Source organism: Gopherus evgoodei, chromosome 23, assembly GCF_007399415.2.
Source record: "Gopherus evgoodei ecotype Sinaloan lineage chromosome 23, rGopEvg1_v1.p, whole genome shotgun sequence".
Taxonomy (NCBI): Eukaryota; Metazoa; Chordata; order Testudines; family Testudinidae; genus Gopherus; species Gopherus evgoodei.
The window spans coordinates 3,443,171-3,461,736 of NC_044344.1; the positions used below are offsets into that span (position 1 = coordinate 3,443,171).

The 18,566-nt window shown below is 54.4% G+C and overlaps 2 protein-coding genes across 2 annotated transcripts in view; one reads left to right on the forward strand and one right to left on the reverse strand.

Moving 5' to 3' along the window:
* The first annotated feature begins 1,254 nt into the window (after positions 1-1,254).
* On the forward strand, positions 1,255-5,981 carry MIEN1 (migration and invasion enhancer 1). The gene is made up of 4 exons (XM_030541552.1): positions 1,255-1,355; positions 2,922-3,019; positions 4,088-4,164; positions 4,742-5,981. The coding sequence occupies exons 1-4, from the start codon at positions 1,297-1,299 to the stop codon at positions 4,823-4,825; spliced, it is 318 nt and encodes a 105-aa protein (XP_030397412.1). The 5' UTR covers positions 1,255-1,296; the 3' UTR covers positions 4,826-5,981.
* A 1,895-nt stretch (positions 5,982-7,876) lies between these two features.
* Positions 7,877-18,566, reverse strand: part of ERBB2 (erb-b2 receptor tyrosine kinase 2) — a 38,807-nt gene continuing 28,117 nt past the window's right edge. The window contains exons 17-27 of the mRNA XM_030541545.1: positions 18,156-18,294; positions 17,517-17,639; positions 17,151-17,249; positions 16,268-16,453; positions 15,231-15,386; positions 13,838-13,913; positions 13,601-13,747; positions 12,889-12,986; positions 12,021-12,194; positions 11,356-11,629; positions 7,877-9,989 (exon numbers count right to left, since the gene is read on the reverse strand). Of these exons, the coding sequence (XP_030397405.1) occupies positions 9,619-9,989; positions 11,356-11,629; positions 12,021-12,194; positions 12,889-12,986; positions 13,601-13,747; positions 13,838-13,913; positions 15,231-15,386; positions 16,268-16,453; positions 17,151-17,249; positions 17,517-17,639; positions 18,156-18,294 (1,843 nt within the window). The 3' untranslated portion in view covers positions 7,877-9,618. The remainder of the gene's footprint in view (positions 9,990-11,355; positions 11,630-12,020; positions 12,195-12,888; positions 12,987-13,600; positions 13,748-13,837; positions 13,914-15,230; positions 15,387-16,267; positions 16,454-17,150; positions 17,250-17,516; positions 17,640-18,155; positions 18,295-18,566) is intronic.

The following is an 18,566-nucleotide window of genomic DNA, read 5'->3' on the forward strand; positions in this document are numbered from 1 at the left end:
GGCTCATGTCATTGCTGGAGGTAGCAAAATATTTCCTGGGGCTTGTATGCATTAGGGAAATTCAAATAGATGTCCTGAGCGGGATGCACTCACTCCAGTGCAGGTCCCAACCAGAGAGGCTACAAGTGGGTGAAAGTTTGTCATGGAAAAAATGGTTCTTGGAAAGACAGGACAATTTGGTAGGGCTGACAAATTTCTAATTGCACAAAACTGAACACCCTAGCCCCACCCCTTCCCCAAGGCCTTGTCCCCTTCACTCCCTCTTCCCGGAGGCCCTGCCCCCCACTCACTACATTCCCCCTCCCTCAGTGGCTCACTCTCCCCCACCCCCACTCACTTTCACTGGGCTGGGGCAGGGGGTTGGGGTGCAGCAGGGAGTGAGGGCTCTAACTTGGGGGTGGGCTCTGGGGTGGTGCCAGAAATGAGGGGTTCAGGGTGTGGGAGGGCAATCCAGGCTGGAGCAGGGAGTTGGGGTGTGGAAGGGGGTGAGGGCTCTGGCTGGGGGTGCAGGCTCTGGGGTAGGGCTGGGGATGAGGGGTTGGGGGTGCAGGAGGGGGCTCCAGGTTGGGGGGTGGGGCCGAGGGATTTGGAAAGTGGGAGGGGGCGGTGGGTTGAGGTAAGGGGTTGGGGTGTGGGAGGGGGTTCAAGATCTGGGCTGGGGGGTGCAGGCTCTGGGCTGGGGCCAGGGATGAGGGGTTCGGGGTGCAGGAGGGGACTCCAAGCTGGGGGGTAGGGCTGAGGGAGCCCCCCCAGCTCCCATTGGTTGGTTCCCGGACTTTTAACGGCCCGGTCGGTGGTGCTGAGCGGAGCCGCCAAGGTCCCTTTTCGACCGGGCGCTCGGGTGGGAAACCGGACCCCGGGTCACCCTCCCGTTTGGTGGAAAACGTCGACGTCCCGCGGCACCGGCTGGACACATGACTCCTGGATCCGGCGCGACACGTGGGCGGGCAGCGGGCTGGGATTTGGGAGACTGGAAACAAAACCAGCCCCTGTTCTGGGGGTTCGGGGAGGGGGGGGGTCTCCCCCAAACAAACAAGAGACAGATGTGCCAGGCGGGAGGGGGGGTCGGTCCCTATGGGGGGGCGCCCCTGGGTGGGGGAATCAGACCCCGGGGGCCCCCTGGGGGGCTGGGGGCGGGGCCTAGCCGAGCCCCGCCCCGCCGCGGATGCAGTTCCCCGCCTCGCCTCCAGGGGTCGCTAGAGCGCGGGGCCGGCGGCGAGAGGGCGGATCCCGGAAGCGGCCCCTGCACGTGACCCGGGAACCCGGAAGTGTTGAGCGGGGGGAGTCGGGGCCGCGATGAGCGAAGGGTCGGAGCCGGCGGCGCCCGCCGGGGTCCGCATCGTGGTGGAGTATTGGTGAGAGCCCGGCCTGCCCCCCCCCCCGCCGCGGGGTGGGCTCTAGGCCGGGGGCTCTGGGTCCCGGGGGTCCTAGAGGGGCTGTTGGGAGCAGGGGGGCTGTGTGGGCTCTGGGGGGGCTGTTGGGAAGAGTGGGCTCTGGGGGGGCTGTTGGGAAGAGTGGGGGCCGTGGAGGGGGCTGTTGGGAGCAGTGGGGGGCTGTGTGGGCTCTAGGGAGGCTGTTGGGAAGAGGAGGGGGCTCGGGGGCTGTTGGGAAGAGTGGGGGCTGTTGAGAGCAGTGGGGGGTTATGTGGGCTCTGGGGGGGCTGTTGGGAAGAGGAGGGGCTCTGGGGGGGCTGTTGGGAAGAGGAGGGGCTCTGGGGGGGCTGTTGAAAGGAATGGGGGCTGGGGGGGCTGTTGGGAGCAGTGGGGGGCTGTGTGGGCTCTAGGGGGGCTGGGGGGGCTCTAGGGAGGCTGTTGGGAAGAGGAGGGGGTCTCGGGGGGGCTGTTGGGAAGAGTGGGGGCTGTTGGGAGCAGTGGGGGGCTGTGGGGGCTCTAGGGAGGCTGTTGGGAAGAGTGGGGGCTGTTGGGAGCAGTGGGGGGTTGTGTGGGCTCTAGGGGGGCTGTTGGGAAGAGGAGGGGCTCTGGGGGGGCTGTTGGGAAGAGGAGGGGCTCTGGGGGGGCTGTTGAAAGGAATGGGGGCTGTTGGGAGCAGTGGGGGGTTGTGTGGGCTCTAGGGAGGCTGTTGGGAAGAGGAGGGGCTCTGGGGGGGCTGTTGAAAGGAATGGGGGCTTGGGGGGGCTGTTGGGAGCAGTGGGGGGTTGTGTGGGCTCTAGGGAGGCTGTTGGGAAGAGGAGGGGCTCTGGGGGGGCTGTTGGGAAGAGGAGGGACTCTGGGGGGGCTGTTGAAAGGAATGGGGGCTGGGGGGACTGTTGGGAGCAGTGGGGGGTTGTGTGGGCTCTGGGGGGGCTGTTGGGAAGAGGAGGGGCTCTGGGGGGATCTGGGGGGCTGTTGAAAGGAATGGGGGCTGGGGGGGCTGTTGGGAGCAGTGGGGGGTTGTGTGGGCTCTAGGGAGGCTGTTGGGAAGAGGAGGGGCTCTAGGGAGGCTGTTGGGAAGAGGAGGGGCTCTAGGGAGGCTGTGTGGGCCCTAGGGGGCCTGTGTGGGCTCTAGGGAGGCTCTAGGGGGCCTCTGTGGGCTCTAGGGTGGCTGTTGGGAGCAGTGGGGGTTGTGTAGGCTGCAGAGGGGATCTTGTCATGGAGGGAATGTGGTGAGGGAGTGTTTAGTGGTGGGCTAAGTTAGGCAGATGGAAGTTATTGGCAGTTCACAGATGGGACTGCGATGTAATGGATGCATGGGGGATGTAGGGTTCAGTGAGAATATGATGGGGTGATGGTCTTTGGGAGGATGCCCCATATCCATTCCAACCTTTCTATGTGTTGCTCTACAATTAAGCTCCCACTAGATCTCGGCTCTGCATAGCAATGGCACTGAAATTCGTCTTCCCGCATGTTAGCCTCTCAGCATCTCCAAAGCTTTACCCTGTGTGCGCCTTTTTCGACCATCTGTTATTTTCCCTTTCTTATCAGTGAGCCCTGTGGGTTTGAGTCCACGTACCTGGAATTGGCAAGTGCAGTGAAAGAAGAGTACCCAGATATAGAAATTGAATCCAGGCTCGGGGGGAAAGGTAGGATTTCCCACTAAACTTTCATAACTACTTAGGTGCTACTATGCCAACCTTACAGCCTCAAAGCTTTGTCCTCTAAAGGCCACCTAGGTGACATATCTTGTGTATTGGCAAATAATTCAGGGGTGAAAGGGGTTAAAAGTAAGCCTGAGAAGAGAGGAGACAGCTTTGGTCCCATACACTTGGTTTTCCTACGGGATATGTAACTTGTTGGGCCAGGACCTGCTAACCACAAGAACGGCCTCTTTCTGTAGCCAGCTGAGCATATAGGAGTCAACAGGATTGCAGCAAGTGCTGGATCTGTTTGAAACCGCCAGGAGCCTGGGTCAGGGCTTTCTGATTGAGATTCATGGCTGTGGAATGCCCTTTCACCAGCAACCTGCTGGAATCTGCGTCTTCTAGGGCCCTGGGCACACAGCTCTGTGCATATAAAGAATCACCTTTGTGTTTGCTACACTACAGACCTGTCTTATCTTATCATAAAGGACTCTGCACCATACATGCCTACGACCCAGTCTGTCCCTGCTTAGCACATGGTGTCTGATAAGGTCACTGCCTCAGACCAAGTGATGTGGGCAGTAATCTTAATGAGGGAGAGGATACTTAACATTATTCAGGTTGGTTCAGTTGTACAAGGATGTTGGGATATTATTGTACACAGAAACTGATCCTTCACTGCAAATTTGAAGCTGTGTATTCTAATACAGCAGGACTCCTAGGTTTTGTATCTGAATGTTGTGCCTTTTGGGTGACCAGGGTCAAGTCATGTGGCTTGCTTTCCTCTTCTGTAAAGCGAGGATAATAGTTCCTGACCTCGTGGTGAGGTGTCGGATATTTTATGCAGCTCTTTGAGATCCTTGGGTTAAAAGCACGTATTTTAAGACAGGCCTAGCATAGGCTTATAACATAGCTTCAGTTAGATACGTTTGTCCTTGTTTGCTGTCTGTATGCTCAAGCTGACTGAATGCCCTGTCTTCAGCATTGAGCAAGTGATCCTGTGGGACTGATCAGTGTACTCTAGAAGTGTCTGTGGATTGTTACAGCTCGGTTGTTTTTATTGTTTTTAAGGTACCTTTGAAATTGAAATCAATGGGCAGCTTGTCTTCTCCAAACTAGAAAATGGTGGTTTTCCTTATGAGAAGGATGTAAGTATCCAGATCCCAGCTGGACCCTTGCATCAGCCTGTGTGGAATGTGCCTATAGGGACACTCCTGTTTACAACAACCCCCTTCTGACCGAGAAACTTCTATTTTTGGAAGTGACATGCTTTTCAAAGGCATTTCATCATTCTAGGGCTTTGCTACTCTCCTCATAGTGTATCAAGGCACGTTTCAAACTGAAGGGCATGTTATGATCAGAACCCTAATGCCTGTAACAAGAATTCAGACACCATCCTGAACTCTGCTTTAGTGTAGCTTAAACCACAAACTGTTGCCTGCCTCTAATATTACTTAACTTAGAAACTTTGGCCAGCGTTTTCAAAAATGAGTAGTGATTTTGGATGCCTGGCTTGAGACACCTTTTAAGGTATCTTGATTTTTCAGAAAAGGGGTGCATCACACTTCTGAAAGTCCGGCCCTTGAAACTGTTTCAGGCTGAGCCCACAAGACCAGTAGACGCTTCTGTAATCTTGGTTCATGCATGTGGAGAGGGCTTAGAGGCCTATGGGAGAATCTTTGATGGAGGGTTTAATGCCTTTCCATTCTGTCTCTTGTTCTCTAGCTCATTGAAGCAATAAGAAGAGCCAGAAATGGGGAACCTCTAGAAAAAATCACCAACAGTCGTCCCCCCTGTGTCATCCTGTAGCTCCGGCAGCACCCTCCTCGTCACTACAGGCCTTGTGTTCTGATCACCTTCAACTCTGCCCATCCACTCTGAAATCCCATTACCTTGCTGCTTTGCTCCTCTCTGCCTTCTGGCTTAATTGTCTTACTCTATGGCCAGGCAGCGTCATGTGTGGAAGAGACATCAAGGTAACTTGAATCGCTAACATGGCTGTACAAAGAGGCTTGTGGGAATGGCATCACATCAGGTGACTTGGGATCGGGGATGGGATAGCTGAGAGCTTACTACATGTTGCTGTTGGGTAGAAATGACTAAACTTTGGAACTACTTTGTGCATGCCATCTAACCCCAGACAGTCACCCAAGCCCCAAGGAGGAGGAGAGTGTCCCCACTCCATCATTTTCTACCCTTCTTCCTCTCCATAAATGTCCCCGTTTCTCCTTTGCTGTAGCAAATACATGGGCAACTAATTGGCCTGCTGCCAGCCTCCCTTAAAATCCTGGTAGGTTGAGTGGAGTCAGCCAGAGAGCAGGAGTCCCCACCAGGAGTTCTAAGTGCACTGAGAAAGCTCTGCCTGTTTTGCTTAGCACTGTGTAATATGGAAATGAGAAAGTCAGTGTTTTGGGGCAGAGAAATGACCGCAGTGGTTATGAAGACCTGGTGATTTGGATCAAAAGGTTTTAGAGAAGAACTGAATTGCTAAATACTATTGTTAATCATTTAAAAAAACCCTTGTCACAACCCTTGTCACTGTTTAAACCAGTGCTAAAGCAGGATCAATTAGATATCAGTTTTTGGATAGTAAAATCCCTTTCTTATTTTCTCTCCTCCTGTGAGAACCATAATTAGTGACTGTCTTCTAATTGCCCATCTGCTCCCTGCAGAAAACTTCCCCCTCCACCCCACCCCATTCCTCCTGTTTTAACACCCAATTTTCACTTTCTATTGTCATGACTTTGCCCTTTGACACTGAATGCCAAGGGGGTGAATGAGCTAAAGGATAAAGTGCTAAGTGACTTAAGAGAATGCTGGTGTTAAAGATAAGAACCTGGCAGTGCCAATGAAATTCTGGCTACCCAGTGTCTAATTTATGCTTTAAGGGGGGTGATTCTATTTATTATAGACTGTGTATTTAAAAAAAAAAGCCAGTAGTAAATAAAATCACAGTAAAACCTTGTTCCTTTTTACTTTGTCGGGGAGTATAAATGACCGGGGAGAATATCACTGTGTTATAAGATGGGGTACTGTGCACTGGGCTATGAAAGCTTTGAAACTCTAGCCGTGGTTACAGTAGCGCTCAGGGTGAATATTGTTTATGGATTTCAGTCACCTGGAACTCTGGGTGGCACAAAATGTGTTGCTTGTGGGTTGCAACCCATTTGGTTAGAAAGCCAGTACCCCTGGCGTTGACCTGGTCTAGCTCCATGCAGGTAGAAACTCCCTATGCTTTTGTCTCCACTGGAATTTTACATCGTTTGCTATCTCAACGTACAAACGTGCTGTTTTTGCAGTAGATACTCAAAGGAGATTTTCCTTGTGGGTGGAAGGATTAGGCCTTGTCCACACTGTAACAGTGTACACTTGAGTGCTTCAGCGTAGACACTACCTACGCTGATGGGAGGGCTTGTCCCATCGTTATAGGTAATCCAGCTCTCCGAGAGGAAGCAGCATTGTCTACACAGAGACTTGGGTCGGCTTCACATCCCTGAATGATGATGTTAAACCAGGCTAATTTTCTAGCGTAGACCAGCCCTAAATTAGTGTTTAAAAATTGTGCATACACAGGAAGGTTGGGCTCTGAGTATTTCAATGCCAGTATGGGTTCCCTGATTATAAAAGCAAATGAGTTAAAAAATAGGGAGGGAGGGACGGATAGCTCAGTGGTTTGAACATTTGCTGCTAAACCCAGGGTTGAGTTCAATCCTTAAGGGGGCCATTTAGGGAACGGGGGTAAAAATCTATCTGGGGATTGGTCCTGCTTTGAGGAGGGGGTTGGACTAGATGACTCCTGAGGTCCCTTCCAACCCTGATATTCTAAGATAGGTGAACAGCTCAGCTGTATTCATGTCTCACAGCTAGCAAGCTCCTTGGCTCAAAGCATAATGGCTGCTGGAATATACAGAAGACAGAGCCGACACAACGGGCCATGTATCACAAAATCCTCTTTCTCTCTAGTGAAAACAACACTGGCAAAGAAACTTGAGACTGTCTCCCTCAGATAGCTTGGCTGGAGACCTGAATAGGATTCCTAGTTCAGCAAATTGGTCAGAAGTGTTTTTTCTCAGATAGATTTTGCTTTAGTGGCCAGAAAAAAATGACTTTACTCTCCTCTTTTGGTATGTTTTCCATCTTAATGAGGATGGGAAGTAGTTTGACTGGCTATCAGGCTCAGAAATGCTGGCTTAGAGAGAATAGACATTTCTGTTCTATCTTTGTTGTTCTGCTGTGTTCCCCACCATGATATCTGAGCACCTCCTCAGCCCTGAGGAGTTTATAATCGAGGTTAAACTGAGCAGTTGGCCGATTCTAATCAAACCATTCATTGAAAGATTCCGGGTTGAGAAATGCTTTTGGTTACCTTCACTTTTCCCGCAGTGAGTCAGAAAGGTGGAGGTCTTTTCAGGTAATGCAGGTGAACCTGCCCTCTTAGTAGGAGACATTCGTCATCTCTGAATGAAGTCTGGCAGGGACTGGAGGCTTCAGATCTCCTTTCTCCCCATCAGATGGCTAAACTGAATTGAATTCGTCATCGTAATCATCGTTTAACATCAAACAGATGTTAAAGTAGGCCTTGGCAGTAGGGCTTTGCCATGTGTCTGTCTCAGTTTTCCAGCCTATATAACAAATAACTTAAGCTAGATCACAGCCCTGAGGGGTAGGTAACGTGGTTACATCCCTTTGTTCTCCTGCACAGGAGGGTACAACTGCAGTGCTAAGTGTTACTATCTTCTGTGGATGCTGAATGCTCAATATTCCTGCTTCTGACATTCGCTGATAGAAAGTAAACAGCAAACACCTCTGCCTCAGAGTAGAAAGGGGATGTGCACTCGGGGGAAAAACACTTCAGACAAATAGAGTAGAAAAACAATGTACAATCAAATATACAAATAGTTTTGATACAGGTGATTAAAAACAATCCATCAGTCACCTCGTACAACGCATAAAACGAACATTTTTAAACAGGATCTGGGGATGTATCACAAGTCAACTCATCCCCCTGGGAAATTTTGTAAGAGCAAACTTCTCTCTTGCACATGTAGGTCTGGGAAGGTTTCAGCTGAGGCACACGTGGAGGGTTTGAATGTTATCTAGGGCACTGCATGAGAAACCAATGTAAACCTAAACAGATATAGGGAGAGATTGAGGCTTTCACAGAAGTCTCTCCGCGGGATTACCACACTGGAAGACCAAGCCAGTTTTGGAAGTGGGTTATTGCTGTTTAGTGTAATATGTGGCCCTCTTGATAATTTGGAGGGGCAATGAGTGACTGCCAATTTAAGAAGAAAAAAAAAGTAAATACTCCAGGTAGAGTGATGAGGAAGCCATCTCATTTATGTAGACAGTGCCACTCCAGTGGGAACAGGCTGTGCTCCTGTCTTTTAGTTCATTGTCTTAAAACAGGAAGTCAAAGCAAGGGTTACCAGCTCAGTGGGTGATCTCATGGTGTGAGAGGTGGTATGGTGGCAAAGCAATACCTTCTCCACCCCCCACTCGTTTCACAGAGCTCGGACAGAGGCCTGGTTCCGAGCTCCATGGACAGTTGGAATGAAGGTCTGTTAAGTAGGTGGTTGTAGCTGCTGGACACAATGGGAAAGGACCGGTACCCTGATCTCCATTCCTTGTCTCTCGTTCCCATCCTGTTCTCCAGAATGGGTGCTGAATTGGACAGCTGAACTGTCCTGTCCTTGGACAGTACGTGTGCTAATAGTGGTCTAGTCAGACCTCCTCCCTTGCTGCTCTTGATTATTTATTACAGAGAAAGCTCTGAACGACAGTGCCTGCTGCATGCTTCACCCTAGTTCTGTCGGCAGGAGCAGCTCTGAATTGTTTAAGGGCAGGGAAGGGCTGCTCACCATTGCAGTCAGCTCCGATCCCCCACTACTTTTCAACCCTGTCTGTTAAAGCTTTTCCATGAGTGTCTTAAAAAAACATTACTGGTAACCCCCTTCAGGCTGTGAGAGCACATCCAGCTTTATCGGTACCCCAGGTGAATGAAGGCCTGTCCCCCACCCTTCCTCTTAATGACGGAGCAAGGAGAAGAGATGCTAGTGGTTTGCCACCCTTGTAGGCTTCGTTTCACATTTTGCCAGTCAGTCAGAATCACTCTGATTAAAGCCCTTGAATTTCAACCCCACCATTGTCCCAGCTCTGGCTTTTTTATGCCAAGTGGCCCAGTGGTTGGCATGTGGAAGTGGAGGGGTCTGACAATCCCTGCACAGAGAAGGTGGAGATGGAAGAGACCCCGTAGGTCCCATGTTTTCCATAGACACCAAGGTATTTGTCAAAATGAATCTGGTTGCATAGATAAATGAAGGACCGGCTTGTTTGAAAGCAGTGCTCAGTCCTTACATGCTCGCTGGAACGAGGCATGGACCAGCCCTGTTCCGTCCTTCCAGGTCATCGCCAATCTTCAACCAGATCTAGTCTTAAGAGGACTGGCAGAGCTGCCTTTGAGCAATAGTTACGGGCCTTGGTGCTATTCTTCATTACAGGACTCCCGCATGCTGCATAACTGAATTGTTACCATTCATACATTGATACATATCCAAGCTGCCTTGGCTGAAATAGCTTCCTCTGCTGACCAGGCACGGCCGTTAATCTGATGTGTCCTTGGGCGGCGTGATGGACGCAGTGAGGCCGAGGTACTCTGGATTCTCGGCAGTCGGAGTCGTGGTGAAGCCATTGGTTGTGGAGCCCGGTTCGGCAGGGTTGACTTTGGAAGGGTCCTGGTTCCAGTAGTATGGGTTGTCAAAGGCCTGTGTGAAAGCACTCGCCAAGGAAAGGTCGTGTGGGGTCAGGTACTCTGGATTCTCCACTGCATTGGCGAAGCTGCCTTGGAAAGGGTTCTTTGGTTCCTTGATTAGCCCGTTCTTCCCCAGATGTCCCTTGGGCTTCTCCAGCGTGGACACCTGGGATCTTTGGTGCTTACTAGGCGAGAGGCAATCCTCCGTCTGGTTCACGTACTCTACAAATGGGAGACAAAACGTCTAATGAATCATGGAAACTGGGCCTCTTTCCCAATGCCCCATGCAGCTTGGAGCCCTGGGGATGATGCAGGACAACTCCGTCCTGTTTGCTCTTGGTACTTTGTAAAGCCTAGCTTTGAAATCAGTCCACCACGTCCCTTTGGTGGCATTGCTTCCCAACCAGGGTAGCTTTATTCTGCTTTCCTTTGCAGCTTCCTCTACTGGCCATTACCCTTAGACAGGACAGGGGGCTGGATGGCTCAAATTGTCTGGAAAGTCCTGTATTACTGACCGATCAAACTTCCCCTGCTGTTCAGTCTGGATTTGCCCTTGCTTCATTTCATCCTTTTGCTCCCAGCTGTGTGACGCTAAACGGTTCCTCCTGGAGGTTCACACCCTTTAGATTTCGGTTCCCTTAGGGGTTTGGGAGGTGAGATTTTATACTTAGACTATCTCCCTTGCTGCCAGTCTTCCTAAGCTCATGATCCCTCTGCCCTGTTTTTCATCTGACCTTGTTTTACCTTTTCATCACTTCCCCCCCAGTGCAGAATAGCTTGTTTTAACGCCTTCCTTTCCCCTCCCCGCCTAACACCTCCCTTCCAGGCCCAGCCTGGAAACTCAGAGAAATGGCCTAACTCCAAAGCTATAAAGCAGCAAAGCTGTAGGCGATGCCAATGCAGCATCTCTAGGGCTGAGCATGGGCATCTTTGCAAGAGTCGCAGGCGGGGGCTGTGGGGTCGGACTGACCAATTTTGGGACGCATGAGCAGCTTATCTAGTGCTGGATGGTTCCACCCAGTTAGCACAGTCTCTAAAATCACAACCACCCTGTATCATGCTTTCGTATACTCCTTCCTTAGGCCACGATCAGAAATTTCTTGAGGCTGGAGTGCTTCTGTATAATGCTATGCCCTTTGAGGGGACTGGCCAGAGAAATAGGGAGACAGAGTCAATCTCCTGCTCCACCACACCTCCCTCCTTGCCCTGAAACCTTGGGCAAGTCACTTAGTTCTCTGTGTCTGAGTTCCCCATCTGTGCCTCTCAGGGGGTTGTGAGGATAATTACATGGCCGTCTCTTACTCTGATGGAGATAGACAGCACTTTTAAAGTACTCATGAATTAGGTCTCGAAAGCTCCCGAGAGCCAGCTAGTCTCATTTCAGAGGGGGAAACTGAGGCAGAGAGGGGCAGGGGACCTGCCTGAGGTCACCCAGTGTGTTGATGGCAGAGCTGGGTACAGATCCCTATCAGCTGAGTCCTAGTTCTGTTCATTTGCCCCAAGAACACCTCCCCTGCTGATGCTCAGCTTAGTCCCTGGTCAGAAAAGGGCAGTTTCTGCAGTGGAGGGCTGGGCCCGACCTCCATACCTGGAGCTATGCTGCAGGATGCCGGGCTGCTGTAACTCTCTGATTCCGGCCCCTCGTTCTTGTCACTTGAGACGCTGGTGGGGTCCTCGCTGTAGCGCTGGAGGGTGCTGGCCTCCCGCACAGGCGGGCTCTGAAGGGCTTTGCTCGCCACGTAGTCCCTGTCGAACATGTCGGGAGTGGGCCCCTCCGACTGCTCCAAGAGAGCCTGGCCCAGGTATGGGTAGTGGGCCGAGTCCTCTGCCTCCTCCGCGTCCACCTGGGTCTCTGTCGTGCTCTAGGGAGTGGGAGGAGAACAAAGCGGGAGGGATGATTGCTGATGACCCTCCTCCTGAGCCAACTCTGCCTGTGAAGCTGGGATTCAGGCACCCAGCAAGCCACAGGAGAGGAGTTGCTTTTACCCCTCAGGTGAATGAAGGCAGCATTAGCAGCACAGCAGCTTATTACCTACTGGGCTGGACGGGGTCAGAGCCAGCCTAGAGGGAAGACAGTTCCTGGGTCACCAGCGCCCCCCTCTGCAGCACCTGCCATTCTCCCAGCCAGTCCTGACTTGCTTTCACCTTGTGACTTCTCACCCGCACACAGCCCAGCGGCTGGCTCGGCAGCCTGGTCTGGAACGCCGCGGTATGGATAAGTGAAGGCCCTGCAGCCGAGTGCGCCACACTTACCCTGGTGGAAGGGATCCGGCTGCGGTAGCTGGTGGCGGGGTCTGCATTGAAGAAACCCTGGTGAGGGACCAGGTACTCCTCAGCATCCACCAAATCCTGCATGTCCTCCTCCTCCAGCAGGGCACGGTAGAAGGTGCTGTCTATGGGACTGGCTGGCCCCATCATGTCATCATTCTGTGGGGGGCAGAGGAGGGGAGTTTAGGGCATTTCACCCTTGTTCTCATGCTCTACAAAGCGCCAAGGACTCCCCAGGCTGGGATCACAACTCCAGAGCAAGTGGGCGGGCAGGACGATACTGCTGGGAAATTAGCCCTTTAGCTGCTGGTCCTTCTTGCAGCCTGTGTGTGTGGGTGATTAACGGCCCCAAAAGGACATCCCTTGAAGGTTGGAACTATTCTTTGGGCTTCTCTGGCATGTTCCATCACAAGATCCCCAATACGGGATGGACATTCATCCTCCCCATGCCCCTGGGAGTAGGTCAGTGTTATCCCTCCGCTACAGAAGGGGAATGTGAGCTACAGCAAAGTGACTCGCCAGAGGCTGCACAGTGAATCAGAGTCAGGGCTAGAACCCAGGAGTCCTGGCTTGTCGTTCCCTGCCCTACACCAGACTTTAGCTTCCTGGCTGGTAGAGAAGAACCCCAAGCCCTGGACTTGCTGAGGAGCTGAATGGGGTGGGTGAAGCCAGCACACTTACTGGCTGGGTTGGAGTGTGAGTCCCCAGTGGTGTCCCCGCAGCAGGCCAAAGACTGAAAGATTTTGGGAACCAAGAGGTGGGGAGGGAGATGGCTGGTGCCCGAGCCTCTCACTGAGAGACAGACACACTCCCTGCCAAGAGCTGTGTAGTGACCTAAGCTGCTTCCACGTACCTGGATGACCACAAAGCGCTGTGGGTCCCTTGCCATACGGGAGAACTCGGTGACCAGCTCCCGGAACCTGGGGCGACACTCCGAGTCGATCATCCAACCTTCGGGCAGGGAGCAAGGTGCCAGTGAGCCCAAGGCATGTGCACCACGGGCGAGACTGTGCTCTCTGATACAGGAGCAAGGACTAGTTCTAGGGGCCTGGTGAAGACGCCTCCCAGCCCTTACTTGTGACCCTCTCCTCGGAACACATGCCCGAGCGTCGCCTCGGCCCCAGGAGGCTGCACCACTAAGGCTGGCTTGAAGGACTCTGTAGCGTGTGGTGGGGTCCATCTTGCCTATTTACCCTCTGTCCCAATTAGGATTTGGCAAAGCCCCAGTCCCCGTGTCCAGAAGGTAGCCAAGCTCACTCACCCAGGCCACAGGCCAACCGTTGGCCTGTCCTGCAAAGACACTCTGCCCTCTAGGACTGGTTGAACAGAGCTGGCTATTACCCATCCCAGAGGCTAGGCCTCAGGGTCTTTACCCAGCAAATTCACCCTCAAGCCTCGGTCACGTAGTAGCAAGAGGAACCCCATCCTCTGAACCCTGGAGCCTTTTCTTCAGAGCCTTCTGCTGAGGCTCCAAGACCAAATGTGCCTCCCACCAGTACAACCCAGAAGTCGAGAATGGTGGGGGGTGGCTAGGGGATGCCCATGACAGTTAGGGCCCTCCGTACATTTCACCATGATCATGTAGACATCGATGGTGCAGATGGGAGGCTGGGGCAGCCGCTCTCCCTTCTCCAGGAGGTCAGGGATCTCTCGGGCTGGGATCCCGTCGTATGGCTTGGCACCAAAAGTCATCAGCTCCCAGACAGTCACTCCTGGAAAGACAGGCTCATCAGGGCCAGGAGCAATGGGACTTTCACCCCACGTCCCTTGCAGCTAGGGATCCCAGAGACAACGCAACGTACCGTAGCTCCAGACATCGCTCTGGTGTGTGAATCTCCTGCGCAGGATGGACTCCAGAGCCATCCACTTGATGGGAACCTGGGCCCGGAAAAACACAGAGCAGACTGAGCCTGTTCATTTCATCCTTGCCTTGTCATGTGTTCAGCAGCAGGGAGAAACAGGACTGGCACTAAGAGCTGCCTGCAGATATAGGCCAGGCTCTCTAGTCAGACTACATCACCCATGATGCACCATTCTCTCCTCTGGGTGAGGAAACATGGTGCATCATGGGAAGAGTCTGGTGCATAGCAGAGAATAGATGCAGTGGGGACCTAAATTATAGCTGCTGTGAGCCCCCACGGCCACATTTAGGAATGAAGGAATTTCGGGGGTGGGCCAAAATATTTTGGATTTAGATTTTGTGCTAAGAATTTGAGGCTTTGGACCAGTCTCAGCTAAGAGCTTGGCCATCCATCACAGGCCTTGTCGGCACTCAACAGCAAAACATCCAGCAGGACCTGATGCCAGGAGGGAGGTAGCAGAGAGCTGCTAGGTCCACGTATGGCAGGGGTTCTCAAACTGGGAATCGCGAGGTTATTACACGGGGCGTTGCGAGCTATCAACCTCCACCCCAAACCCTGCTTCACCTCCAGCATTTATGATGGTGTTAAATATAAAAAAGTGTTTTTAATGTACAAGGGGGAGGGTCGGACTCAGTGGCTTGCTGTGTGACGGGGGTCACCAGTACAAAAGTTAGAACCACGGGCGTACGGCCACTGAACGCAGAGCAGCCGTGTACCGGGCTAGTTCCAGCACCATGCTCTCCGAGAAGGGTCGGGGGAACGGCCTCAGATACATCAGTTAGGTTTATGTCCCCAGGGTTTTGACTGCAAGATGTACCCCTGAGCTGGCCTGTCCAGATGGACGTGGCTGGACCTACAAGGGCTTGTGGGTGCGTCAGTTTCTGCAATTCGGAGGCCTGGCAGCAATGAACTGGAACGGTGCATGGAGTCAGCAGCCCCCTCATCCAGCACAGCCACTCGGCTCACTCGCTGCTTCTGATGCCACATTCGAGCGACACGGAATGGCAAAGAGGCCGCAAGCGTTAGCACCCAAGGAATAAATTACAGTGATGGCCCCTCCCAAATCTGTGCACCCCCGGGGGGCCCTGAAATGGCCTTGGTTTGGTTAGCTGCCCCTTGGGATGGGATGGGGTTAATGCAGGAGGCTCTCAGCCAGTTCCCCATGTGCCCAGCCAGCACTGGCAGCTCATGGTTGCCACGTGATACCAGCGAGCCATTGCTGTGGGGACGTGTGGTACAGGATGTCTCTGAATAAAGGGTTGGGGTCTGGGCCCCTCCCCAGTCCCACTGGCTTCTCCCAGTCCAGTTCCCTGGTACCTGCCACCTGGCTCACCTTCCCCCCGTCCGCGTGGTACTCTGTTTCATCAATGTCCAGCAGCCGGGCCAGGCCGAAGTCCGTGATTTTCACGTGGTTGGGGCTTTTCACCAGGACGTTGCGAGCAGCCAGGTCCCGGTGCACCAGCCGCACGTCCTCCAGGTAGCTCATCCCCTGAGGAGGGGAGGAGAGGGGAGAGAGGAACCATCATAGAGACCCGTAAGTGCCTCAGCCCCAGGGTGGAGTTCTTGGGACCCAGCTAGTTTGAGCCACACCCCGTCCAGCCCCGCGCCTCCCCCTCCCCCGTTAGTAGTGCTCTGCACGTCAGAAAACCTGAAAGCACTTTACAGACATTAGCCCCATTTTATAAATGGGGAAGCTGAGGGACAGAGCAGGAAAGAGACTTGCCTAAGGCCATCCAGTGATTCAGTGGCATAGCCAGGTACAGACTACAGGGGTCCTGATGCCCACCCTGCTGCTCTGATCAGTACTCCCCCTTCATTTATGGCTGGCCATCCTCCGCTTGTACTACCCCCCCCCCGGGCTGGAAGCAGCCTGCCCCTTGTGCACCTAGGGCTGGCGAAGCAGCTGCTGTGGCCATGTATCATGGGTGGGGTAGGAAACAGCAGCTGTGTTTTGATATTGATCACTTCCTATGTTTGCGCAGCACCTTTCAGCCTGAAAGAGCCAAAGGGGCTAGACGAACGCTGCACCTACAGGGATAAAACAGCCACTTCTGGGGAGTGAGGGGCAGTGTGAACAACCAGCACACTGCGATTTCAAGATGAGATTTTTGGCCTCTGGATCCTGCGGCAACCCTCTTCCCAGCTCCATGCTTACAAGCCTGGCCATGGGGTCTTTAACACCCACGCAGAGCAGAGGGGACCTCAGGGCCTGGGAATCCTCTCCAGTGGGACGGCTGCGTTGGCCCTGCTGGAATGTGAACCTGTGATTTGTGGGTGGCAGGAAGGCACCTGATGCTGGTCGTCGCCCCGGCCTCTCTGGCAGGAGAGCTGCACCTGAACCCCCTCGCCCAACCCTGGGGCTCCTCCTACCTTTGCAATCTGCACACACCAGTTGAGCAGGTCCTGGGAGCCGATGCGGTCCTTGTTCTCCCGCACGTAGTCCAGCAGGCAGCCGTAGGGCATGAGCTGGGTGACCAGCTGCACCGTGGAGGTGAGGCAGATGCCCAGAAGGCGGGAGACGTAGGGGCTGCCCACGCCTGCCATCACATAGGCCTCCTGGGGAGGAGAGAAACTGGCTTGGAGCAAAATCAACCCCGGCAGGACTCAACTTGGGCACCACAGGGGAGACTCCTGCCAGGAGCCCAGACCTGAGAGCTGGCTTCCTACCCCCCTGCACCACAGAAAACCATGTGTGGTTCCACAGGGCAGAGACTCGTAGCCCTGCCCAGCTGCACCTTCCAGCTGGGTTTCGATTTCCACAGCATGACGCAGCCAAGTCTGGGGCCTTGCAGCGGGGAGATCAAAGAGCAGAGCTGCAAGGAAAAGACGGTGGAGGAGATGGGTCCCTTGCTTCTCCTGCCACAAGTAATAATTCTGCAACAGTGGGTCACACAACAGCCTGTCCCTCTCCAGCAAATGGACATGCTGGGATGCACAGGCTCAGTTTGGGGACGGAAGTGGTGTATGGACGCAGGGAAATAAGCATAGGCACCGACTTTGGTAGCTTAATGGGGAAAGTGCCCTGAGTTGGAGAGTTTGTACCCGCTACCCACAGCCACGGATGGGAGCAAACTCAACGTGTGTCAGACTAGGAGGGACCCGGCGGCTCAGTAACACTGACCGAAGCCTAGTCTGGTGGCCTGGGCACGAATGAGCCTGGCAGGCTGGGTCAGCGCCCTTCTGCACCTGTGCAGTGCTGGCGCGTGTGCACCCAGGGCAGGGGTGCCCACCACAGCGCCCATCTCCCACTCACGTCCAGGATCTCCTTGTTGGCCTTGGGCGACGTGTTCTCTCTCAAGACTTTAATGGCCACGGGGATCTTCACGCTCTCGCCGTCGGGGATCCAGATGCCCTGAGGGGAGGGAGGGACGGTGAGGGCACTCGCTGGGGCCACACCTCAGGGCTCGAATGGGCGGTGCACAGGCAGTGCTAAGGAGGGCTGAGGATGCAGCCGTGGGGCCAGACACTCGGGAGGGAGGGTAGAGACGCTTTCCAGTGTGTCCTTTCCCTCAGTGCTGGCTCACCCCCAGCCAGCTCCCATCCCTCTCCTAGGTCCTGCAGAACAGCAGCCTGGCCCCGGTTCCCCGCTGCCCCCCTGCTCCTCCCGTCTCCGCCTCACCTTATACACGGTGCCAAAGGCCCCAGAGCCCAACACTTTCACTTTCTTCAGCTCAGTCTCCTTCAGGATCCGCATCTGGGCTTGATTGGGGAGGGCCCCGCTGGGCGTCAGCGGCTCCACCAGCTGTGAGGGATGGGGAGGAGGGTCCTATGTCAGTGAGGGTGCCAGCTGGGCAGCCTCAGGCCCACGGGCTCCCCGCTGCAGCCCCCAGCTGACACGGAGACTCAGAACCCAGGATTGACCCCTCTGCGTGGCACTTTCAGGCCCTGCCCCAGAGCTCACGGTGGGGCAGCTGTCTCTCCTGTGGGCAGAGGGGGAGCGTCTGGGCTGTCCCCACTGGAAGATGGCAGGAGGAGTGGCTGTGGGGTATGCCTTTCTAAATCACCTGCACACTTCGCACGGGCCCAACCTGGGCACCAGCCACAAGGGGCACCCAGGGTGGTCAACATCCTCCGTCCCCCTGCAGTAGCCCCCCCACCAGTCACTTCTGCCCAGGGCCTCCCTTGGCTCAGCTGGGATCCTCTGGCCGCTCAGGTGCCCTGGGAGGCCTTGCCACATTACCAGTCACTGCCACGAGTGCCACCAGAAGCCTGCCTGAGTGTGCAGGGCGGGTGCTCGGGCTTGTGGTGCTGTCCGTACCTCGGTCTCCTGCAGGAGGCGCCGCATGGCGTGCTTCCGCTCCTGCTGCCGCCTCCGCTTAATGCACACGACGATGATCAGGATCAAGACCAGGGCCAGGAGGGCGCCAACCACACCGGCTATGATGGACGTCACCTGGCTGGGAGAAGGGGGAGGCTGCTGGATGGGCTGGTTCCACTGGCGGGGCCAGTCTAACCTGCGGGATTGGCTCTCTATGGGGGAACAGGGGACAGAGACATGGGGAGACTGTAAAATCCAGGGCCTTCTCCAGAAATGAGCCCCCATGGGTGGCCCATTTCGAAGCTGTGGCTCATGGCTCCTTGGTGGCCCGGTGGTTAATGGTCTGCCTAGGAACAGCTCCTGGGGCTGGGAAGGCTGCGAGGGGGACAGAGCCTCTGGCCCCATTGGCCA

Bases quoted from the DNA above. Each gene is read 5' to 3' on its own strand.
- MIEN1 (XM_030541552.1), top strand. From the start codon at position 1,297: ATGAGCGAAGGGTCGGAGCCGGCGGCGCCCGCCGGGGTCCGCATCGTG. The intron at 1,356-2,921 runs GTGAGAGCCCGG...CTTTCTTATCAG, and splicing joins CGCATCGTGGTGGAGTATTG to TGAGCCCTGTGGGTTTGAGT. The intron at 4,165-4,741 runs GTAAGTATCCAG...CTTGTTCTCTAG, and splicing joins GTTTTCCTTATGAGAAGGAT to CTCATTGAAGCAATAAGAAG.